The following is a 26993-nucleotide window of genomic DNA, read 5'->3' on the forward strand; positions in this document are numbered from 1 at the left end:
GGATAATGGCCTCTAGCTACATCCATGTTGCTGCAAAGAATATGATTTCATCTTTTCAATGGCTGTGTAGCATTCCATGGTGTATGTATACCACATTTTCTTTATCCAATCCACCATTCCTGGGTGCCTAGATTGATTCCCTGCCTTTCCTATTGTAAATTGTATTGTGATAAACATACAAGTGCATATGTCTTTTTTTTTTTTTGTCTTGTAGGACAATTTATTTTCCTTTGGGTATATGGTGGGTAGTGAGATTTCTGGGTTGAATGGTAGTTCTGTTTTAAGTTGTCTGAGACATTTACAAGCTGCTTTACACAGGGGCTGAACTAATTTACTTCGCACCAAAAGTATATGTGTTCCCATTTATCTGCAGCCTTGTCAGCATCTGTTGTTTTTGACATTTTAATAACAGCCATTGTGTCTGGTGTAAAACGGCATCTCATTGTGGTTTTGACTTGCATTTCTCTAATAGATTAGTGATGTTGAGCATTTTTCTTTTTTTCATGTTTTTGGTGAACGCTTGTATGTCTTCTTGTAAGAAGTGTCTGGTCATGTCTTTTACCCATTTTTTAACGGGGTTATTTAGTTTTTGCTTGTTGAGTGTTTAAGTTCCTTATGAATACCATAAGACTCTGGATATTAAACATCTGTCAGATTCATAGCTTGCAAATATTTTCTTCCATTCTGTATGTTGTCTGTTTACTCTGTTGATATGTTCTTTTGCTGTGCAGAAGCTCTTTAGTTTAAGTCCCACTTGTCACTTTTTGTTTTTGTTTCAGTTGCTTGTGATGAGTTAACCATAAATTGTTTGCAACGACTGATGTCAAGAAGGGTATTTCCTAGGTTTTCTTCTAGGGTTTTTATAGTTTGAGTTCTTACATTTAAATCTTTAATCCATCTTGAGTTAATTTTTGTATATGGTGAAAGGTAGACGTCTATTATCATTCTTCTGCATATGACTAATCAGTTACCCAGCATCATTTATTAAATAGGGAGTCCTTTTCCCATTGTTTATTTTTGTTATTAAAGCATAACTGATAAATAAAAATCATATATATTTAAAGTACAGTGTGACGTTTTGATGTACATATACCTTGTGAAATGGTTACTATAATCAAGTTAATTAACATATTCCTCACCTCACATAGTGAACATTTTCTTGTGTGTGTGTGAGAATGCTTACGGTCAACTCTCAGCAAATTTTAGTGTATAACACATTGTTATTAACCGTAGTCCCCATATTGTACATTACAACTTCAGAACTTATTCATCTTATCACTGAAAGTTTATACCTTTGACTAAAGTATCCCCATGGATATGTGTTTAAAACTCCCTTTGCTTATTTTTTATTTCAACAGGTTTTGGGGGAACAGGTGGTGTTTGGTTACATGAATAAGTTCTTTAGTGGTGATTAAGATTTCGGTGCACCCATCACCCAAACAGTATAAACTGTACCCAATTTTTTAAATGCATGTAGGGAAATGTTTACTTTGAATCTTTCTCCTGACAGTAATTAATCTGATGTAGTTATGGGCTGTGTGCCCAGAAGTGCTCAGAAAGATTGAAGTGATGGTGCAGATATGCACACCTGCAAGCTTTGCTTTACCCTTTTTCATGGTACACTAGTTTAGCCCCTGTTCTTTGATTTTCTAAAGCACTGAGTGAGACCTGTACTGGGATTTTCTATCTAGTCTTAGAAAGAGGACTATACGTTAACTATATGTTACTCCAAATAAGTTGAGACTTCAAATAAAGAAAAATGATGTTTCTTCCACCACAGCTAAAATAATCAGATTTCCAGATTTGCAAGCTTTATCTGGAAGATGGTAGTAGAGTGGTAGAAACTGTTATACCTAAAAGCATATTCTGGCCCTGCCAAAGTATTGGATATATGATTTTGACAAACTCCTTTGATGTTCTGTGCTTAAGTTCAGTTGTTTTTATAGAGAAAGCTAACCAGTAAAGTAGATATGGAAAGTCTTTGAATTCGTGCTGACTTGAATAAACCTGGAATCATGGTTCCATGTCAACTAAGAATTATATAAAATGTTTATCTTCAAGGCTCATACCAGAGTAGTTAACTTGAGAATTAATTGCTTCAAAGTGACATGCATTTATTATTAATTATCCAAAATGAAGGATTTTTTGTATTACAAATATTCTATTATAAATTCATAAAGAATATGAAATCTTTTAAAATGTCTAAGTTAAACTTTATAGGTAATGAAATGGAATTGTGATAGAAGTTATATTTATACAGATCTTACATTTTAGCTCTATGAAACAAAGGGAAAAATCAAGTTTGGTCTTTGATGACCAAAGTGGTATGAAATTATTTCTTAAAGTTTAGCAAAAACATGCATAGATTAAAAATTAAAACCCAAGGAGGAAACTGCAATCAGAAAATAATGAAAAGATACACTCACCAAATGCCAGGTTCTAGTCTAGGTCCTATATGGCAGAGGAAAAAAAAAAGAAATTTCTTATATAGATTGTATTTTAATAATGAGAAACAAAAATTAAACTGATGAGAACAGATACTACACTTGATCTTAGCCAAAAGGCCGAGAAGCAAAAATATAATGATTAAATTTATAATAAGTTAAAAGCTGATAATGCTATGGTGAAAAATCAAGGCAGGTTCAGGAGAGTGTGTGGAGGCATTTAATTTTCAGGTAGGATTGTCACCAAGAGCTCTCTCAGTATTTCTCATAAACTTGAGAAGTACCTTCTTTTGTTGTTTTGTTTTTTGTGTTTTTTTTTTAAAAAAAAGACAAAATTTAACAAAAGACTCTAGTCCTCAAAGAGTTCTATGTACTGTATGTTTAAACTTTAATGTAAACAATTTTAAATAGCAAATTCTAGTGAGAACAAAGACACAGAAAAAGAGGAATAGAAAGAAAGATCATAAAGGAAGAAGAGGCCAAGTCAAGTATAAAAAGTAAAATAAAGAATTAATAGAATCACTTTTATATTTTTCATCTCTTGAGACAGCAGTTTAAGTGAGCCAGGGTCTATAGTAATAATAGCCACAGCACCTAATAATTTGAGCACTTTTCCCAGTGCTAGATAGTGTGAAGCACTCAATAATAGATTGCTTCAGTTAATGTCGACACCCATCCTCAGATGTGTTACCTCCATTTACAAATGAGAGACTGAGCCTCCAGGAAGTCAGTAGCTTGCTCAGAGACACACAGTTAGTAATTGGTAGGACTGGAATGAGAATGCAGTTGTTAGACCCTACAGCTCATGGAGGCACTCACCATATTTTAGTGTTTTAGAATGCTATCTCCTATCCCTGCCTTTCTGCCTGAAATGGCTCGGATAATGCTTTCTTACTGCTTATGATTGTCTTTATTTTTCAGAGACGTCCTCATTTCCAATTGTATTTTTATTTAGATATGTTGCACTTGACTACATTAAAGGCTATTCACAGAGTAAGTTTGTTTGGGGAAAGGTGTTTATAGCCTGAATCAAAATTTTTTTGAGTTTAAAAGCACAATTTTTTTTTTTTTTTTTTAAGTGTTGAGTCTGCAGGGTGTAAACTCATTTTGATAATAAAAGATGTGGTTAAAAGGTGAATAAAAATCTGTTATTTTTTTCTTTTTCAGTTCTAAATAGTTGCCATTGCTTCATCAGATAATTGAATTTACAAGTTCTTTGGATAATCCTAATAGCATAGAGAGCAACAGTTTTGGGGAGAGGTTAGTGCAGAAGTGTGAGCACTATTTTTCTATTTGTCTTCCTTCTCAAATTACTGAGGAACAGTGACATTTTTTAGTTTAAGTTACATAATCTTCTAGAATACAGAAACGTTTCTAAGTAGGTTGTCAGAAGTATTCTGTAAAGTCTTTAGAATAATTGTCCTATTTGCAGAGAGAAATATGTAGTACTCAGTATTTTGTATTACCATTTGATTTGCTATTTACTGATGTGTGTCATTAAGCATGCTTAAAAATAAACTAATAATTTGCATGAAAATACATTTCAAAAAGCATGGTAATCCATTAATTAACCCGGTAGATAATGACATTTGAGCCCCTCATCCTTTGAGCTTGTTTTATTGCTATTTTTGCATTGTACAGTTTCTAAAAATGTATGGCCGAAGAAGCATACTTGCAGGGATTGGAGTTTATTTTGTAGTCTAGAATCAGAAACCTTTTGTTGATAAAATGAGCACATCCTAGAATATAATAGAAATATGTTTCTGTTTTGCACTTAATTAAAATGTACAGTTGTTATTTAAACTTTTAATGAAGACAGTGTTCACAAATTTGAATGCATGAAGCTTATGCATGAAGATCTTGCTTTTTTCAAGGTCATTAAAATTTTAAGGTAAACTAATAACAACATATATATACACATATATACACACACACATATATATAAAGAAAAAAGGTGCATTTGGCTTTTGTTTTATTTTAAAATTTGCTTTGATTACATTCATCAGTAAGTTCTCTGTTTAATTACACGTTACTTTCTTATAAATTTTATTTTACAAATATTATAATATTGAGGGATTTTTTAAAACTAAAGTCAGGGAGATTAAAAAAACTAACTGGATATTTTCCATTGAAAGAAATATAATCATCAAGGTCACATGGCCATAAATAGTTTTGAAAAGTAATTAAAATATCAGAACCCTCATTTTTTTAAATGTATGTTTTAAGTCCATGGGTACAAGTGCAGCTTTGTTCCATAGGTAAGCTTGCATCGTTGGGGTTTATTGTACAGATGATTTCATCACCCAGGTATTAAGCCTAGTACCTATTCGTTATTTTTCCTGATCCTCTCCCTCCCACCCTCCACCCTCTGGAAGGCCCCAGTGTGTGTTGTTCCTCTTCGTGTGTCCTTGTGCTCTCATCATTTAGCTCTGCTTGAGTGAGTACGTGCAGTGTTTGGTTTTCTGTTTCTGTGTCAGTTTGCTAAGGATAATGGCCTCCAAGTCCTTTCATGTCCCTGCAGAGAACATGATCTCATTCTTTTTAATGGCTGCATAGTATTCCATGGTGTATGTGTACCGCATTTTCTTTATCCAGTCTGTCATTGGTGGACATTTAGGTTTATTACCTGATTTTTCCATTGTGAATAGTGCTGCAGTGAACATGCACCTGCATGTGTCTTTATAATAGAATGAATTATTTTCTTCTGAGTATGTACCCAGTAATAAGATTGCTAGGTTAAATCGTATTTCTGTGTTTAGGTCTTTGAAGAATTGCCACACTATCTTCCACAGTGTTCAAACTAATATTCATTCCTACCAATGGTGTATAAGTGTTCCTTCTTCTCCATAGTCTTGCCAGCATCTGTTATTTTTTGGCTTTTTAATAATAGCCATTCTGCCTGGTGTGAGATGGTATCTCTTTGTAGTTTTGACTTGTATTCCTCTAGTGATCAGTGATGTTGAGCTTTATGTCATGTGATTGTCGGCTGCGTGTATATCTTGTTTTGAAAAGTGTCTGTTCATGTCCTTTGCCTACTTTTCAATGGATGTGTTTGTTGTTTTCCTTGTAAATTTAAGTTCCTTATAGATGCTGAATATTAGAACTTTGTCAGGTGCATAGTTTGCAAAAATTTTCCCTCATTCTGTAGGTTGTGTGTTTACCCTGTTGATAGTTTCTTTTTCTGTGCAGAAGCTCCCTAGTTTAATTAGATCCCATTTGTCAATTTTTGCTTTTGGTGTCTTCATCATGAAATCTTTGCCCTTTCCTATGTCCTGAATGGTATTACCTAGGTTGTCTTTCAGGGTTCTTATAGTTTTGGCTTTTACATGTAAGTCTTTAATCCATCTTGAGTTAGTTTTTGTATATGGTATAAGGGAGGAGTCCAGTTTCAATGTTCTACAAATGGTTACCTAGCAGAACTATCATTTTTCATGATGACTGTTTAAGTTTAATGTGTGTTTTAGATCACAGAAGTAAAGATAGAATTACCTAAATAAGATACACAAATACACACACACACACACACACACACACACACACACCCCTACAACACCCCTCCACCACACGCTACCAGACCGGCACATTCATTATATATATATAGCAATTTATCACAAGTCTTTGCCACTCCTGCATTTGGAAAGAGACCAGAGAGAGAAACTGAAAGTTGTAGTTTATAGGCTTTTCTGTGATTCAGGACAATAAAGTAGGCATAATTTAGCTATGTTTATAAAATAAATGGACAGATCTATTTGAGATGCTAGATAGCTATAACCTTAGGTTTTGTGGATTATAACCAGTAACAAATAAAATTCAATCCATGTAACATAAAAAGGGAAGGATCATGTTAGAACATTGTGGCAAGCCGTGTGCTGTATAGATCTCTTCAGACTACTAAAATCATAAAACTCTCCTTGCTTTTTAGCAGCTGTTCTTACCCTACCAGACATTTGTTCACATTTACATTAATTAAAACATTCCTTAGAATTTTGAACCTAATATTTTCTGCTTTCAGTATAAATTCTCTTTCCTGGGGTCACTTAGCTCCTGGGTATTATTTTAATCATGGTAATATGAATGGATTGATTAAAGAATTAGATATAAAATAACTTATACTAAATTCATATTCCAAAAACCTGCATTTTTTCACATTTTAGCCTGTCTTCAGTTGGAAAGTGTCTTACAATATTGATGTGGTAGTGATATTTTTTCTCTTTATTAGAGATATAGAAAATAATTCATCTTGAAATGGATGATGCCTTAGATTTGAAGATATATGGTAACTTACCCGCTCTGCTATCGTTACAGTCATCTAGTCACTGGAGAACTCTTCTTTTTGTCACTCAATTTGAAACCTCAAGGGTTTACAATAAATTTCCTTAGCTTCATCAGTGGGAGTGAAGTGAGTTTAGTGCAGAATGATATAAATGATAGTACTTCTTACATCAAAATCCTTATACTTTGAACAGACACTTTATCAAGTGGCTGAGCAAACACAGCAGCTTTCGAAGTATTTGAAGAGCCATTGAATTTAAGAGTCTTCATGCCTTCACTGTTCTTTAATCTTATTAGTACATGCCTCCTTCAGAACACTGGCTCTTCCTTGGTTCAAATTTAAGGACTTGGATTATAAAATAATGGCTGAAAACTTCTTATCTACTTCAACTATATATGTTGATAGATATATCAAATACTTAGGAAGCTCTTGAATCTAAAATAAGAAATCATAATATTTTAAAATGCTGTCCAAATTGATAGGGACCTATTTGATCTCCTTTTAAAAAAAAACTATTAAAAAATTGTCATTCTTTCCCTACTGTATTTTTTCCCATTGAACAAGGTAAATTTTATGGCCCAGTGTTTTGTATTTACTAATAAAATGATCAAATTGATCAAATCAATAAGAAATGGACTAGAACAACTATAGTAAATCTCAGATATTCAGACCTCAACGTTACTTTTAGAAATGGCAATCTTGTATATCTAATTGTGTCAATAATTTAAATGGATATCATTTTATCTGATTTTCCTATTTGTATTCTTCTCTTGTCATATTCATTCTATCCTCTTTATGCTTGGAACGTGATATGTTTTGGATATTTGTCCCCTCGAGATCTCATGTTGGAAAGTGATTCCCAGTGTTGGAGGTGGGACCTGGTAGAGGTGTTTGGGACACAAGGGAGGATTCTTCATGAATGGCTTGGTGCCCTCCCCTTGGTAACAAGTGAGTTCTCACTTACATGAAAGCTGGTTGTTTAAAGGAGTTTCACTCCTCCTCCTTGCTCTCCCTTGCTCCCTTTCTTGCCATGTGACATTCCTGGACACCTTCTCTTTCTGCCATGTTGTAAGCTTCTTAAGGCCCTCACCAAAAGCAGATGCCAGCATCATGCTTCCTGTATGTATGGTCTACCGAACCATGAGCCAAAATAAACCTCTTTCCTTTATGAATTACAAAGTCTCAAATATAACAATACAAAAAATTTCAACCTGAGAAATAAACAAGAAACTGTATATGAAAACACTGCCTTATTCTTGGCATAAAATTGGTGCCACATGCAGACAGTAAAGTAATCAGATCTACATTTGACTTACGCACACCTCCCAACTCTACCACTTAAGAAGCTGTCTGCCTTTGGGCCAACTCGTCTCCCGTTCCACTTCTGTTTCCCTAATTCAGCCTCAGTTTCCTTACTTTTGAGTACTGTCACTTGTACTTCTAAAACTCAGTCTATGTCTCTCCTTTCCCACTGTCAGAGATTAGACATACATAACTATCCTTGGACTGTTGTTAGACTGCTGACTGGTTTCCCCGACTTAGTCTTTCCACTGTCTGTTTCATGCTGCTTACAACCTCCAGGTTAATTTTTTTGATTGTTCTCAAGAATTTTAAACACTATCACACTTAACTAACAAAATAAGTCTTAAGACCCTAGCCCAGCCTTCAAAAGTCTTCATATACAGCTTGTCCATCATAGTTTTCTTCCTTGACTCTCCCTTTCATTGCATATTGCTTTGTGCTCTACTTGTGCAGGTTCGTATGTATGCCTAATCTCCTTTTACAGGCTGTAAGCCACATGTAAATGAAGACCATATCTTAGTTATTTTTGTTTCTTGTACAGTATCTTGTACATTGTATGTATTTAGCAAATGAATGGGGGAGTAAAGATAATTTATTGTACTTTCCTCAATTATAAAAATATATGTAATTTGGCTTTTCTTGGTAAGTCAGTGTTGTCATTCTGAATATCAGTTTCCAAGTTTTATTGGGAACCTATTATGAGAAGGTCCTCTGCTAGGAATATGGAGGTAGCTATGGATAACAATGACCTTTTAAGGTGTCCTGCTAAATTTATCCTGTGTGCTATGTATTGGAAACCATATAATGATGGTAGTTGAAAATAAGTATAAATTGGCTTTGAGTCATATTTTCAGAGATAAATTTTCACAGAAAAAGGACGTTGTAGGAATTGCGGTGCTGTGTGTGTCCCGTATCATGTATGTACATATGTGTGCATCTGTGTGTATGTGCATACACATGAGACAGTGAGGGAGTACCCAAGAGAGAGAACATGAAAAACAAATCAGTTGCTCAGATAATCTCTTTGAAAAGACTTGTTCTAATTCTAAGCAGTATTCCTAAAACATGTAGTTTCCTGATACTTGAATAATATATGGCAGCAATTCATGATTATAAAGCTCTTTCACACACATTACCTCTCATTTAGTGTTTAAATTGGTAGAAATTTGTGGATTTTAAAGGCCACATTTTCTAAAGGAAGCTATTGTTTTCCCTGGGTAATGTAGACACAGAACTGGGTGATTGCACGATTGGACACAGAAAAATTTTTTCTTTAAATTATAGGCCAGAAAAACATGTCTAAACCGATGTTTTGAAACTTTCTCTATGGCTTTTATAAGCTTTTCCTGTATGGCTACCAATTATATAAAGTAAGTAGATTCTAACATTTTCTTTTTTTTTTTTTTTTTTGAGACGGAGTCTTGCTCTGTCGCCCAGGCTGGAGTGCAGTGGCCGGATCTCAGCTCCCTGCAAGCTCCGCCCCCCGGGTTCCCGCCATTCTCCTGCCTCAGCCTCCGAGTAGCTGGGACCACAGGCGCCGCCACCTCGCCCGGCTAATTTTTTTGTATTTTTAGTAGAGACGGGGTTTCACCGTGTTAGCCAGGATGGTCTGGATCTCCTGACCTCGCGATCCGCCCGTCTCGGCCTCCCAAAGTGCTGGGATTACAGGCTTGAGCCACCGCGCCCGGTCTGATTCTAACATTTTCAATATGACGATCTCTTTCAGTGTCAAAGAGAAATGAATCCTTATATAGCGATTGTTCTTTTACTGTCCTTTGATTGAAAAAAGTATACACAAAAACTATTAAATTTTGTGACTTTAAAATTGCATTTTTTGGTGTGCGAAGCTCAGCCTGTACTTTATTGTGGAAAAAGCATGTAAAATGATGGACACGTGATTTTTATTTTACTGTAACATTGAAAATAACATTTAAATATTATTTAATTCTGTTTCAGAAAAATAATTTTGTTGAGAACATTCTCCTTTATTAAGAAAAAAAAAAAGAAAAAGGCATGCCAGGCATGGTAGCTCACTAATCCCAGCACTTTAAGAGGCTGAGGTGGGCAGATCGCTTGAGCTCAAGAGTTCGAGACCAGCCTGGGCAACATGGTGAAACCCCTTTGCTACAAACAATATAAAAATCAGTCTGGTGGCATGTGCCTGTGGTCTCAACTACTTGAGAGGCTGAGGTGGGACAAACTGCTTGAGCCTGGGAGGCAGAGGTTTCAGTGAGCCAAGATCACTCCACTACACTGCAGCCTGGGTGATAGCCAGACCCTGTCTCCCAAAAAAAAAAAAAAAAAAAAAAAATGCCCCTAAGTAAATGAGGGAATTATTATTTTTAGTTTTGCAACCTTGAATAATTTTCCTATAACATTTTAAAAATTATAATTCAGGTGACTAAAATGAAAGTGTTCACAGGAGGAAATAGTCATCTCTAGTGTTAGTGAGAAGTTGAAGTTGATTAGGAAGGGGTTCAGAACGTGCTACCCCAAAATATGCCACTTTGGCTTATTGATTATTTTGAGCTGAATCTGTTTGAGAAACAACAGATGCAGAAAGAGCTCTTTGATCTCCTCCTTTCTACCAAAAAGCAAATCATAAAATTGCCCGTGAAAAAGGTGTCTTTCCTGTGCCAGGAATAGGACATTCTCATCACCAGAGATTGGGAAGTCAAAATAGACCTGTACAAACAAACCTACTAAAATAACCCTGTCTTCCATCAGTTTCCCCCATATATTTCTTCATTGTGTTCCCACAATTGACTGCCCCCAGCACAGGCTCTTGTGTCTTGTCATATTCCCATAATTGATCATTCATTGTATAAAAGGCACATTAAATGTTTGGACCTAATGGTTTCTTTTCTTTTTTTTTTCTTTTTAACTTTTGGGTTCAGGGGATACATGTGCAGGTTTGTTAGTGGGTAAACTGCGTGTCGTGGGGGTTTGGTGCACAGATTATTTTGTCACCCAGGTAATAAGCATAGTACCTGATGGGTAATTTTTCCATCCTAACCCTCCACCCATCTTCTGCCCTCAAGTAGGCCCTAGTGTCTGTTGAATAACGCAGGAATGGAAAACCAAATACCTCATGTTCTCACAAATGTGAGCTAAACATTGAGTACACATGGACACACAGAAGGGAACAATATAATCTGCATTTTAATAGTAAAAACATGTACATTCTTTGAAACACAGTGTCAAATGTGTATAATAACATAATTTAGTATTCAGACAACGCCTAATCGTATATAAATCGTATCCCAGCCCCTTACAATCACATAACTACTCACTCAGTGAGAACTTAGAATAACATGACTACCAGTCAGGTTGGGAACCATTGCTTTTGATGATATGCTTGCCTTATTTAGCCACTGCTATCAAAAGCCTATGTTGTCAACCAGTAATTCATTAATTGATATTTTAATTCAGTTGTTTTTAAAGTATTCTAGAACATTACTCTCTGAACTGTACTGTTTTAGTTTTCGGAAGATTTATCCCAGTATTTAGTGAACTGGAATGAAGAACAAAAGCTAAACTTCTATTTGAATAGTTTTTTTTTATTCCACAGTATTCATTATTTGCCATGTCTTTGATTATTTATTTTCATTATCCGTGTTTCAGCATTAAATGTATTGTTAGGCTGAAATCATGTTCAGCTATACTGAGTGACTAAATGTCCCTCTGCCTAGTAGTCATCATTTGAATCTCAGTCTTTCTTTCTCAATACAGTAATATTCTGATTATCAGTTTCAGTTTGAATTAGAGAAGGCTGGCCTGGATTCACTAAAATGGAGGCAACACTACTAGCAGAAGTTTCTGTAGCATGTCCGTCTTCACGTCTGAGTTTCCGTAGCATGTCCATCTTCACTTCTGACTTAGACAAAGATTTTCAAGGGTTGACAATGATGGCTCATTGTTCCTTGCTCACAGGTTCTATTAATGTGATAATTTTTGCAGTAATGGTAATATACTAACATTTCTGAGATTCATGATATATTTTCCAGGAAATCAAAACAAAAAGCACTTAAACTATCTGCATTTCTACTAAGGCTAGAAGAAACTTAAGACTTCTAAGATACCAATGCATGTATCATTGTAGATTTTTGTATCAAGTACCATTTCTAGATACTTTGAGCCTAAGAAATTTGAACATAATGATAGCTTTTATTAATTTTGCTCTAAATATGCTAATACCATCTAACAACTTATTGTGAAAAATCAGATGTTCAGTACAGATGCAACGATGCATTTCCTTTTTTGAATTTTTTTTATCTGAAGTTGATTGAATTCACAGATGCAAAATCCACAGATATGGAGGACTGACTGTATGTATTTAGTAATATATCTAGCAGACACATGGAGATAGTATAACTATTAGTAAATATTTAAAAGGCGACTACATGTTGAACTTATTATTTATGACTTGTCTTGGTAGAAATAATATAATCTCACAGAACAAAATTTCTATTCAATATGGAGAAGAATTTATAACAAGTGGAATGGGTTGCTCGAAGAGAAAAGTATATTAGGTACGTTTCGTCCCAGGCTGGGTGATCACCTGATGAGTCGTGATGGGAGTATAACAGGGGTCTCATGGGTGTGTGCAGTAGAGAGCCGGTGAAGCCCCTTTCAAACATCAAACTGTACAAGAAGAAATGAGTGCTTAGCACAAATTATGATTTAACACTGCTCAAAAACTCACTTTTAAATTGTTCTCTCAGCACGTATTTTACAATGTCTCATTCAACTCAACTGTTGTAAATTCCTTAAAAGCCGTACATTCAAAATTGTGCTAGATTCAGATGCAGCGGAATACGGAGGGCATCAGAGACTGGACCACAGCACTGACTTCTTTTCTGAGGCTTTTGAACATAATGGGCGTCCCTGTTCTCTTTTGGTAAGTAAGTTTCTCAACATATTTCCCGCTATTTTAATTTACTCTCTTATTCTTATAGTAATGTTTTGGTTCAAATAAACAACTCTTCAAATAAGCAACATGGAATAAAAGCATGAAGGAAAGGGATTAGGGAGAGGGGCTACGCTTGACCAGGTGTAATGTGTGGTACTGGACTAAATTGTGTTTTGGAAAAACTAATAGTAAAGGATATTTAGGGGACAATTGGCAAAAATTAAATATTAATAGGATTCAAAACTATTTCTCAAGAAATGAGCAGAAGGCAGTTTTTTACTTTTGTTTCAATTATGAACATTTCTATTCTTTATGCAACAATTCACTCTCCTTCTGTTCTTGTTTTCTCCATAACATTTTATATTAAGCAGATTTCTACATTATGGACTAGCAAATGAAGTTTAATTTAAAACACCTTAAAGGAGTCAACGAAAAATGTATCTTTCTTTTCTTTCATGTAGTAAATTGAAGACTGAATTCATTCTAGTTATAAAATTCTCTGGATTTTTTATATTACTGAAGCAAGCATTATATGACATAACTAATTTTTACATTGTGGTGTTCACACAAATAGAATGTTAGAATGTTGCTTTAAACTACTATGTTTAAATTATTTAAAATATGTAGAATTTAGTAAGTTTCTAGATTCAGAGGAATTCATTATTTAATTTATGGCCATATAGTAGGTTCAAAACTACATCTACCATTCCTAATTCTAGGAGGTACCTAACAAATACATGACTTTACCATAGCTGTTAACATTCTTATTTCATTAAATTCTCTCACTTTTCAAAAGTTTAGATAGAAGTCAGGCATGAGAATCTCTATGGTACCGCTAGGCCTGCCATCTTTCTACTGTTTTCCCACCTCTCAGAGTGATGCCAGCACTCAGCTTCATAAGCTGCCATATTATACATAAAAGTGATATCCCAAAGATCATGGCATAAAATCACTGAAAAGAGCAGGGATTACAAAGAGTGAGTTGTTAGATTATGGGTTGTGAGGAAAGTGCAATGGAAAGTCCTGTGAGAATTAGGTGTTGCCCTAAATGTATGTGTTTGCGTATGAGTGTGTGTTGATGATGACATTGATCCAGCTTTAGATATATTTGGAGAAAGATATATATTTTTAAGAGAGAGGGCTCAAAGGTGCTATCACATTCTTCAAGGAATTATTACTGTAGTCTGTGAGAACATTCAATTTTGACATGTAAAATAAGATGGATAAAGATAGTTTTTTATCAAGGAAGTGAATAAGAAAATTACCATAAAGTTCTGAAATAATCAAAAGAGTTAGATGCCCTTAGGGTTTCGGGAAGATGATTCAGCTCACAAAGGGGAGTCATGGGGAAGGAGCAACTGATTGCAATAAAACTGAGCTTTCACTGATGGAACTAGAACGAAAGGACTTGGAAAGACTCAGACCGCAAAATTCTTACATAGCCAGCTTTTCTAAATGTCGTGTACCCCAACCGGGTTCTGTTATAAAGAGCCTGGAAGGTGTAGTGAAAATATCACAACATGCCGTGGCACAGGACCTGGGATCCTGACCCTAGTCTGCCATTTACTCACTGAGACATTGAGCGATTTAACTTTTTTTTTGCACTGCAGTTTCCCCCACCTGTAAAATGAGGATTATTCATATTATCTTCCCTACAGCAAGAGATTCTTAGGAAGCAGAAACTCTTTAACATGCCCAAGGTTTTTGGAAACTGTAAAATGCTACTGCATATGTATTTTAAAGGTGTTATTGTCATGGATAGGCAGTTATTATATCGTAGTTTAAACATGTCAAAATACTAAGTGTTTTGAGGACACATAATTAAGAATACCTTCTCCCAACTTTGGGGAAATTATAATCTTAGGCGACGGCTCAGACTCTTTTGAGGTGGGCAGAAAATATCTTGACATCCTTTCAATTTTGTGAGAGTGAAGATATGCTGGCATAATTAAAACAAGCCAACCAACCAGTGGCAGCAGCATCAGATTACTTTTCAAGCACTAATCGAATTGATCTCACCAAGGTGGAAAATGCAGTTGTAAATTATCAGATAGAATAAAGAAGATCTCATAAGTATCAATAATACGTAGAGGAGGACAGCCCTGCAAGGACATGGCCAACAGAAAAGAGCTGAACACTGCCTGCAACAGAACTCTAATCCAATGCAGCCCATGAGGTGAGGGCTAGCTCTCTCTTCCCAGCAGCAGAATCTTGTTTTCCATGACTACAGTGCTTCAGGAATTACTCGCTTAAATACACCTTTAGGCTCCAGATGATAAGATCACTCGGTTTAATGTCAGATTAAGGGAGTCCACACAGACTAGTAAAACAGAAAATCTAGGCGAACAGGTTTTCTTTTTACCTAAGTTATTCAGCAAAGAGCCAGAGGAGAAAAAAAAAAAAATCACATTAACAAATGTACCTACTGTAATAATGCTTCACTATAAGGGAACTCCTTATTAAACTGAGTCATATGTGCTGGGATCCAGTGGAGTTGCTTGAACATGATCATGAGTGCTGTAGGTCTTATACCTCTTCCAGTGAGATCACTCATACCTCCCATTCTCGCAGACTAAAAGGAGGAAGGAAGAACAAAATATAACTTTTCCTTCTTCCATGAAATTTCTGCCCATCATAACTAGTACACAGCATTTGCCAAAGCTTAATTTGCAAGCTTAATAATCCAAAGAATCGCTGAATAAGTGTCAAATCTGTTTTGAAAGATAGCAGCAAACAGCTCGAAGGAATTTTGTAATAGCCATACATGCTGCAGCATCAGCAGGTACTGCCCTAGCCTTGTCTCTGTGTGCTCCCTCAGCTGAAACTGTGAAGCCGGGGATAACTGCATGTATACCGCCATTGAAACGTATTTGCTAAGGTCAGAGTATGTCACAAATGTCCAAAAGCAATGGGACAGAGCTCCGCCAGTCTGCTTTACTGGCAGTTATTGGAAACTCCATTTTAGCATAATCATTTCTCTATATTTTGATTCCTGATACAGGAACCTAATATGTTAACCTATATGTTAATCAGTGCACTGGAGGCAGGGGACTTCCTTTCTCTCCTCTGATTCATAAAATCAAATTCCATGACACAAATGGGAGAAAAGAGATTATTGAGTCTTAAATGAATTCGATTTCTTTACAGTAACTGAATGATGATGATGAAAATGAGAATAAAGCAATAGATTTAGCACTAATTACTTTGACAGTTAGGCTTCTTATCAATAAGAAGTAGATGTATTTACTCTCATTCTAAATTTGGAGGTTCAAAAGTAGACTTGATTTAAATGTAGGATTTGGCATAGATGTATCATTTTTGTTGCCCCTCACTTGTAAGTTTTAATACAGCTTAACAGTTGGAAAATATATTTTGCTCTATTCAAAATTATGAAAATAGTTTTTTAGAAGAAAGAAAATCTTGATTTTTAGTTTACTTTTTTAATGTATATAAGTTAGATGAGCTAATATACATTTCTATACAGAAACACTACCATCACTTTTCTCCCAACCCTAATGCAAAATAATGAGAATTAGAATAAAAGAATACAATTTATTTTTTCTTAAAAAAGTATTTTATGAACTAAAGCATGTATGTGAAAACTAAAATTATTTTATATCATCTTTTATTTTTCAAAAGACTGTAATTTTTATTATGAAAAAAATGTGTGTGTAGACTATGAAGGAATCTAATGACTTTTTCATTGAATGATGTTTTGTTTGTTTTTTTTTGTGAGACGGAGTCTCACTCTGTTGCCCAGGCTGGAGTGCAGTGGCACGATCTTGGCTCACTGCAACCTCTGCCTCTCAGGTTTAAGCAGTTTTCCTGCCTCAGCCTCCCAAATAGCTGGGATTACAGCTGCACACCACCATGTCCAGCTAATTTTTGTATTTTTAGTAGAAATGAGGTTTCATAATGTTGACCAGACTGGTCTCAAACTCCTGACCTCAGGTGATCCACCTGCCTCGGCCTCCCAAAGTGCTGGGATTACAGACGTGAACCACCATGCCCGGCCCACTGAATGCTGTTTTCATTCTTCCAAAATTATATGTGTATATGCTATTTCTAAACTTAAACATTTCTAAGAGAATTTTTTAAATTACCCTTTAAAGTATTAAATGTTTTTTAATTTTAAAATTTTCTTTTTTAAAATGTTTGACACTGTGTTTTCAAAAATTGTGTAATTAAATTTTGCAAGTCAATTATTAGTCCTAGAGGAAAATATAGTCCTAGAGGAAAATAACATTTTGCCTGAATGACATAAAATAGACCATTGTGTGAACAGTTGTTTTTTTAGCCACACTCATGGTTAGTGTAATAATTAAGTCATTAAAGTCATCAAAATAACTGAGTAGATTAGCATGCATTTGACTCTCTTAATAAATGAATTGGATTGTACTGTGCTATTCTGATTCTTTGTGAAGAGCGGACTGTTAATATAGCTAGAAAAAAATGAAACTCATGGCTGTATACTCCATTGTCTCATGTTCTGAAGGTGATTCTAGATATAAAATGTTTAGGGCTTACAGGCTAATAAATGGCCATAGGAGATATGTTTATCAGCATGCATGTTATGCATAGTAAGTGCCTTCTATTTACAGGTATGTCAATATACTTTTTATATTTAAATATACTTAAATGATTCTGTTTAAATCTACTTAAATGTGTTCATGCTTCTTTTCTCTTGCCATATTAATCAAAACTATTGTATGAATTAAAATGATAAAATGAGAATTACAGAGCCAATACTTAGACTAAATTTTAGGAACCCCAAATTGTTCGTGTCTGTAATTGTCTCATCATAAGGGTTATCTCTGATTGTTTTAAGTTCTTTAGTATAATTAGTAGTAATTTCCTAACCACTAAAAAAATTGATTTAAATTCTCAGAAGAAAACTCAAAATTCCATAAATAGCCATAGTTAAGAAAAATCACTGGCTTAGGGAAATTCTTCTGTGTTGCCTATACCACGAGGGCTCTGGAGCAATATAAACACATTCTGGTAATTAACACTGCAGTGAAATATATGTATATTATTACAAAGTATTTCTGTTAATGATATTATGCAATTGTGAACCAAAGGGTTTCTTTTTTTTTAGCATATTGCATTAAGAGGTCTCTAAGTATGATGGAAGTGTCATTATAAACCTCCTTACATGAAAAGACCAGTATCTGTTAGTGAATATTCTTGAAGCATTTTTTAACCATCAAATGCCACAATGGCAATATATTGCAGTGCATATACTACAAACCTGGAATTTTGTTATGGCATCCTTTGAAAAAAAAAACTCTCGGCTGGGTGCGGTGGCTCACGCCTATAATCCCAGCACTTTGGGAGGCCGAGGCGGGAGGAACAGCTGAGGTCGGGAGTTTGAGACCAGCCTTACCAACATGGAGAAACCCCGTCTCTACTAAAAATACAAAAAAAAATTAGCCAGGTGTGGTGGCGTATCCCTGTAATCTCAGCTACTCGGGAGACTGAGGCAGGAGAATCACTTGAACCTGGGAAGTGGAGGCTGCGGTGAGCTAAGATTGCATCATTGAACTCCAGCCTGGGTAACAAGAGTGAAATTCTATCTAAAAAGAAAAAAAAAAAAAAAAACCTCTTAAATTTAGACAAGCGAAAACGCCAAAACATCAAAGAGTAAGACTGGTTCTAAATTATCATTATGTAATTATTATTATGTTTCATTAATGAAATAATGAGGTTATGAATGAAACAGTAGATATCACAATTGCTTAGGATCCAAATCTGAGATATATCACTATAGCATTCACTTACAGAGACCTCTCATTATTTATCCTGGACCTGACTAATGTGTTTCACTGCAACTTTCCCAGGCATCTTGGACTTATAAGAGTCTTTTTGCCTGCATTGTAGGACAATACTCTATAAGAGAAATGTTTTCCATGTAGAGGGAACTGAAATTATTTTGTCTAGTTTCTGGCTCTACTGAAATATTTAGATTGGTTTTCAGTGTTAGATTGCTCATGGCAGAACAATTCAGAACCATTCAAATTGTAACCTTCTGTCCCACTGATTAGTTAAATCCAGTCACTGTGATCCCCAAAATGAAATATGTAGACTATGGCCAGCCACAGTGGCTCACGCCTATAATCTCAGCAATTTGGGAGGCCAAGGCGGGCAGATCATGAGGTCAAGAGTTGAGACCATCCTGACCAACATGGAGAAACCCCATCTCTACTAAAAATACAAAAATTAGCTGAGTATCGTGTTGTGTGCCTGTAATACCAGCTACTCAGGAGGCTGAAGCAGGAGAATGGCTTGAACCCAGGAGGCAGAGATTGCAGTGAGCTGAGATCACACCACTGCATTCCAGCCTGGTGACAGAGCAAGACTCCATCAAAAAAAAAAAAAAAAAAGAAAGGAAGGAAGGAAGGGAGGAAGGGAGGGAGGGAGGAAGGAAGGAAGGAAAAGAAAGAAATATGTAGACTAGACTAGACCCCCTGATAAGTACATGGGAAACTCCTTTAGAAGGGTAGGTCACTTTCTCAATTTGTACCTGTTTTGATAAGATGTAGGGAGGGAATGGGTTGAATCACACTTTGTTTGTTTGTTGTTTGTTTGTTTTTATTTCTCCTTCTTTGCTTTGGGTTGTGTTCATTTTGTCTGCAGCTTCATTATGGAAATGTGCTCTCCTTTGGACTGGGTCTGTCAGGATCTTTGGTTATAGTCCTGCTTTATTTGTGGATAACTCCAGCTTCCTTTTATTGACTCACTCTCATAACATCTTGCGTATGACAAAGAGAAAACGTTGCATAGAAAGGATTGCATTAGCAGTGAAATTCTGATGTGGTATGATAGTTACAAGATATAAAATACAATGTGTAAACTATAGGGAAACAGCTTGCAGCACTGAAATACATGGTTTTCTCACACTTAGTGACCCACGGATGTAATATTTATCTTTTTGGAAATACCGTATTGCAAAACAGACCATGAGACATTGAGCTACACAGCGACTGTTAGCATTTGTTAATCTTTTTCAGATGATCTTCATTTCCTAAATCACTATGACTTTGAATTGAAGATTAGAAAAACTGTTCTCTAGCCATTAAATCCAAAATATAAATTTCTTCAAGTGCCACCATTTTAAACCTGCTTTAACTTTTGATGTTAAAAGCTAACCAACTGTATCAATATGTCTGATTTTTTTGAGTAGTATTGGTTCTTTATTGTGAAACCTTAAGAGAAAACATTGTGTTCATTTGCAGAGTTGAGATGTATTGCACATACAAGTCTCATTAAATGAAAATCAACTGTTCTGTTTCTTTAATTTTTTTTCTCCTAAAGTCATGTTTGCTTTGCGCCTTCATTCTGGTTCTAACCTCTGAAAGCCTTTTTTTTTTTTTTTTTTTTTTTAACCATCAGGCAAGCTTTCATTTAGAGATAAAGTGAAAATAGTAAAATATCAGCAAAGTCAGAAATGAAGAGAGATTGTCACAATGACAACCATCTATAATATTATTTTTACTGTTTGCTTTGTTAATACTTAGATACATTGTTTGAACTAGCATATAAATAAGCATTAAGCAGTTCAAATCACTTCTCAATTTTATAAAAATATTTCAGATATATTAGAGAGTATCTTGTTAAATACGCATCTATTGATCCACTATTATTCCTTTGTTCATTGTTCACTTTTTTAATTCAGTCATCATCAACATCTGCCTTGTCCAATGGCACCAGCTGAGAGTTAGAAGATAAACATATGACTTCCGCCTTTCTAAAGCTCATAGTCTAATGAGGGAAACAGATGGTAAACTTGAAAAATCATTCACAAATTGTGTTAAGTGTTCAGAAAGAAACAAAAAAGCTGCCATGATTAGAAAAGAAGAACTTACCATATCTAGGGTTGTCAAGGAAAGCCTCTCCATATAGCTGGGATTTTTCCAAGAGATAAGGAACCAGCAAGGCAATGAGTGTTTACAGCAGAAGGCACATCATAGGCAAAGATTCAACAAAAGGGGAGTGTTTGATGTGTCCAAGGAACTGAAAGGCTCCTGCGGCTGGAGTGTAGTGGGTGAAGATGCAAGCAAGTAGCTGAGCTGGGATACCAGATGTAGGCAGAGAGGAGCGGGTCAGGGCTGTGCACACCATGGAGAGAATCTGAATCCTAGTTTAAGTGCAATGGCAAGCTTAGTCATTGGTTTAAATTGAGAGTTAGGATTCCTTATATTACATTTCAGTTTTTGTTCTTGAAAGGAAAAAAAAGAGACAAGATTACAAATAAAAGTGTCTTGATGCAAAACAAGTGCTTTGTATATTGCTTTTCTTCATCTAACTGAAGTAGTAACGCTGCAAACTGGCAGCCTTCCTTCACCACCTGATAGAGCCTCAACATGGCAGTAACGGGCCGTTTGCGTCATTCCTGTGTGAGGAGCACTGGTTTTCATTACGTCGTATGGAGCCCTCTAGTGGTGATTGCTTGATGATAGTCATGTTGCTGCCAGAACTGTAGGAACTGCGCAATCGAGCCTTGTAAGAGCATGTAAAATTGTAAAGGTAACTGGAACTTTAGGCAGATGTGAGACTGCATCGTGCCTGTATCTCTTTGACATGACGACAGGCCGTTTGGTACTCTCTTCAATTGCACTGACATAATTGTTTTGACGTAGGTGTACATTCCAAGCAGAGTGGCGCTCATCCTTCAGAATGTGGATCTGCCGAATTGAAGAGGCCTGATTTCAGCTCCACCAGATGCAGATTTGTGTTTTGTTTTCTTGTTATCACCGTCACACAGCTTAAAACATGTATGCTTTTCAGAATACAGTTGTCTAGCCAAACCGTCAGGTATCTGAAGTTCAATATTGGTTTATGCAAATACAGCAAACTTTTCTTTAGCAAATACAGCAAACTTTTCTTTAAGTAGATGGGAGAATATGTTTAAAATATTAGGAATCCTAGACCATATTTTCAAGTCATCTTAGCAGCTAGGATTCTCAAATGGAAGTGTTATATATAATATGTTAAAAACATTTTGCTTTCCTGGCTAATTATTTGATCCTTTTAAATTCTAATTTGAGTCATTTGTCATGTATGATTATTTCTGTTAAATGTACAAAGTATTTAAGATGAATATTTGGTGGCTGTATTTGTTCTGATATCTTTTGGTCTAAATTATGAGGTACCAAGATTGTTTCTTTGTTGTTTTCTTTTTAAATTGTGTTTAGAAATACTGTAATAAATATGCAATAGTGATACAAAATAAAGAATTATATCCAAGATAATATAAAAGCCATTATGTATGAACTCATCCATGTCTTGTTTTGTGTAAGTTTTATTTTGTGATCTCTTGTCCACTAAGTATCTTGTTAAATGCCATTACCTCAGTCTTTCTGAAGCCCTGAAATGGTAATTGTAGCATTTCAGAAAATATCTTTTATTTCAATCAATAAAAAGCTTTTGTAAAATTGCCTTTGCTAATGTTTATTTTGCTATACTATTATAGGGCTTGATTATAAATGAATATTATTGTGCCTTATCTCAACTCTAATACCTTCTCCACATACATTCACATCTACGTGATGGACTAGGAAGCATGGAGATTAATATTTTTTTTTAGGCACAATTTTGTAACTTGAAATCACACTAACCAATTTTGATATCTAAGCTACTCCTTCATTGTAAACCTGAACACTTTTAGAAGCTAAATTAAGTATCTCAACTCAGTAGAATACTTCTTCATGAATTTACCCCTTCGTTAATTAAATACCAAGACAGTTCTAAGATCATTGATTCATAACTGAGAGATTTTATTGTACTTATGGGACATAAAGTATCTGTTACTTTTTTAAAAAGATCTAATTTTTCCCTAATATTAATACTGACTGCATGTTTTTTGTTTTTAGCCTGATTATTTGTGATTAATTAGAAATGAGTTATTTCATTAAAAACTCAGTAGGAGAGATAAGCAATAAACATTTTTACAGCCAACTCTATACTGTATATTAACCATCATCCTTAAACTGTTTTTAAATAAAGCCTTGAGCATCTAAGTTTGAAAGGTGTTATTTACTTTAACTTCTAAACAGAATAGTGGTTTGATTTCCTGAAAGAATCAGCAGTGCCAGCTGATAATGATTCGTGCTGGGGAAAATTACTGAAAGTCATCTGTAATGGTTTTCCATTGCATGGGCATTATTAATATCTTAGCACTGGCATGATCTCTGTACTGTGACCATCATTGATAAAAACACAACATAGAACCCTGAAGCATGATATATCATGTTCTAATTTTTAGTTCCTTAATTTTGCATGTGTTATATATGAAGAGATATACCGTTTATTAGGTATAGTTTTTAAATTACAATAAATTATTTAACATCTATAACCCATTTACTTTTCATTTTGACCTCTGTGGCAGAGTGAGGAAGACCAGACTAATTATATATCATATTTGTATTATATTGGTTGATTTTGCTAATAGGTTCTTTAATTTCAGAATCTAAAGGTATATAAGTTATATATATAACTTATATGTAATGTAAGTTAATTGCCCCTGTCAAGTGCCCTTCTCCCCCACCCAGAAGAGCAATAAATGCATGTTGCTAGGTAGGAATTACAAAAACCCATACAAACAAATAAAATATTAAGAGTCCAAAATGGAAAGCAGTTGGGGTATATCACAGCATAGATGACCTTTATGGAACATTCTAATATTCTAATATATTTTACTGTAGGACTTTTCATTTACGTATCAGTAACATTGTTATGTCATCTTGTGGGAAGTTCTTTATTGGCTAAGTGTTTCAATAATCAAAACAGAGTTGCAAAATTTTACTCTTTTAATGTGCCTTATATTGTTTTTTTCTCTGACATGTTTATTACCAACATCAGAAATGAGAGTGACCTGTCTTTGTTGACTTTTTAAAAATAAATATTTTGCTATTTCAGTTTTTTATGTTCTAGAAAACTTGAGTACAGATTTCTTGCTATCATTTTCTAATATTAGCAAACGAGTTCTAGTAGTTGCCCTATTATCCATAATAGGATTTACACCTAATGCTAGTGATGCATAAGGTTTTCATTTAATAAATAACCTACTCAGAAAATACCATAGCTCGTAATAGCCAAAAATTGAATTGTAAACATTTCTCCTAGAATGGTTCCCACTTTCTACCACTTGAACTCTGAGGGCCAACTTTTCTCATATTCTCTTTTCTATAAGTGTAATGTTTCTCACTTTGCCCTGTTCTTAGCTGACGTGTTTATCTCTAACCTAAACCGAGGGAGTTAGCCACCATGTTCCTCAAGTTCAAAAAGTAACCAGTGACAATAAATTGACTTTTCTTGTAACAGCTATAAAAGAATGCAAGTTTTTGTTGTTTTTTTTCTCTCTCTCTGACTGATGCACTCCCCTTAGCAATACCAATTCAATTCAACATTTATCACCCATCAGGGTTATAGCCATTGCTATGGGGATCATATAGGAGGTTGTCTGAATAAGAAGCCTGTTCTTCAAATAATACGGAAGAGAGTACAGACAGATCTGGAGGAAAGCGATGAAGGGTCATGTGTTTTCCTCTCGCGTTCAGCTTTCAGTTTCCGGAAAAAAACCGTTTCACTGTCTCTGGTCCTGAAGCCATTGAATCTGTTGATGAAAGCAATGTAAAATAGCTTTCTTATTGGTTTTCCTATGTAGAATGAGCTGGAACAGACAGACCTGATAGAGACCAAAACAGTGAATCAGCTTGCTGGCCGGCCTTGTGCCTCTCAGACTATTTCTTTTTGCTATTTTGAGTCATGCCCTAAGCTTGAGGTCTTCAGAGTAGTGAGCTTCATTTCTTTCTCTATTCCTTATAAGGGGACAAGCACTGAGCTATGAACTTTGCTAGGTGGAATATTCTGATGAAAGAAAATAGCATAGCAATGTCATGTCCTTTATGCAGTGGAGTTCATTTATCATTCACAATGTGTTAGAATAGAAATGTAGATACATTTTCTAACTAAAGCCAGCCTTTAGGGGGGAAAAATCAAATGAACTCCCTGCTAATTTTTCTGCTCTATTATCTTATTAATGGTGATTTGTAGAGAATTTCAGAGAAACATTCATATTTTAGGGCAGAGTTTCTTATTGATAGTGTGAGGAATTATCATACAGTAGCTGTAAGTGTTTTTGTCTCCATAAGATGTTACATCTGGATTTTAACTCTTGGCAAAAACTGTGCAGAGGAAGCAATGTTTATATACATTAAAAAATATATTTTGTGTTAGATATGCTTATGCTAATGACATGTCATTCAGAAGCTTACTTATGACTTACAGTTTTTCTTGTTATTTCTGCTGGACCAGAGAGAGGTGTTTAGCCATCATATATGCTGTGTAGACTGTTTTACCCAGAAGCCTGAACTGTATTTTAAAAGAATAGTGTGATACAGTGGACGGGAGACGTGGGCTCAAGTTTCAACTCTTCATGCTCAGTGCCTCCTCATTGCTTGTTTCCTCTTGGAACATACAGATGTCCCAGTGAATTCCTTTCCCCTGCGGTCGGTGTAATGCCCCTTAGTGTTTCAGCTACTCTCAGGCTCTGCACTAATATAGCCCAACCTTGTGAAAGGCATTTAACAGTCTCTCTACAGTAACCAAGAGGGCAATGTAAACTATATACAAAATGAAATAGTCTTAGATGCCATCATAGCAACCAAGTGTTGAGGTTCCCCATTTCTTTCCCTCTTCCCCTCCTACTCACAACCTAGCTAGACTACAGGCAGAAGGAATAATTGACAGAGAAAACAAGAATTGTGAAAGAGAGCTCATAGGTAGAAACAATTTGGTTCATCTTTTTTTGTTATGAAAGTCTGTACTCGCAAGAACACATTATTATTAATAAATGTTTATACAACGACGTTAATTTCTTGAAGATGGGGGAGAGATATCAACCGTTGGCCTGAAATTTCAACAGCCGTCTGATAGTAACAGTAAGGCAATACAGAACAGAAAACTGACCAAAAAAAGCTATCACACCAAATTACTTTGCCACACAAGAATTTGAATTAAATGAAGTGTTCAAATTGTTTATGCATACTTGTCTAAGGTAATGCAGGAAATAGCTGCAAATGTGTGAACAAACTCATCCAACATACATATTACAATACATATAAGTGTGTGAAAAAACACAGATATACATATATAATTTGTAAGTCAACTGAAAACACACCAAGTCCACTAATTCTAATATTTGACTTGAACAAATGAATCACGTGATCTCTGTGTGTGATACTTGTTCTCAATTTTAGGTATTTTTCTGGTTACATACAAGCATCAAACCCAAACAAATGATTTTATTTGGATTTAAAGAAGGTTCTAGATCTGTGCAATGAAATGCAATATATATGTTTCAAATCTTTAGAAATTTCTCACCTCAAACTATTTAGCTATGAGTCTTCTATTTTTCCTTTAGAAAGGGAGGAGGAGCAGATGGAATAACTTTATCACTTCTTTATTTATATCCAATAAGGATTCTTTTTTAACTGTAGTGTCACTTTCCATTGACTCCAGTAATATACATGAAAAATACTGTGTGCAATTTCATTACACACACACCCCAAGCCACGCTGTCAATTATTGATTAAAACTGATCATATGATATTACACACATGCAGACACACAGTCACTCTATATTCACTCTTGTTCTTTCTTGTGGTAAGTGGGCATCACTCACTGGAACTTTTCTATGGAGAAAAAGCAGCAGAATACCTAATTCTTTACTGAAACATCTATTTTTTGAAAGACATACTGTATTGGCTACCATGTATTGAGCCCTCTCTTTTTACTGTGTCCTGTGCTGAGCACATTTTTATTCTTAAACTGCAAAATTATTATGACTGCACCCCTTTTGTCTAGGTTGTGCTGATCTCACTGTTCTCAGCTGCCTTTTATACTATTTGCACAAAGGATCACCGGAAATCTCTATATCAGGGATCAAAAGTTGGCTGTCTCCTTTGTATTCTTTTGGTTGTTTGCCTTTAATTGAATCTGAATGTCTTTGTAGGAGGACAGGGTGGCACTTGAAGCCATGTGGGCGGGTGGGATGCCCCAC

At 35.2% G+C, this 26993-nt stretch overlaps 1 protein-coding gene and 1 pseudogene across 1 annotated transcript in view; one reads left to right on the forward strand and one right to left on the reverse strand.

Annotated features, from left to right (window-relative positions):
* The window catches only part of GBE1 (1,4-alpha-glucan branching enzyme 1), a 269487-nt gene extending 247120 nt beyond the window's left edge, over positions 1–22367 (forward strand). The window contains exons 15-16 of the mRNA XM_023216072.1: positions 12802–12919; positions 21571–22367. Of these exons, the coding sequence (XP_023071840.1) occupies positions 12802–12919; positions 21571–21627 (175 nt within the window). The 3' untranslated portion in view covers positions 21628–22367. The remainder of the gene's footprint in view (positions 1–12801; positions 12920–21570) is intronic.
* On the reverse strand, positions 2475–2576 carry LOC111545167 (annotated as a pseudogene).
* Positions 22368–26993: the final 4626 nt, after the last annotated feature.

Source organism: Piliocolobus tephrosceles, chromosome 2 (genome assembly GCF_002776525.5).
Source record: "Piliocolobus tephrosceles isolate RC106 chromosome 2, ASM277652v3, whole genome shotgun sequence".
NCBI classification, from domain to species: domain Eukaryota; kingdom Metazoa; phylum Chordata; class Mammalia; order Primates; family Cercopithecidae; genus Piliocolobus; species Piliocolobus tephrosceles.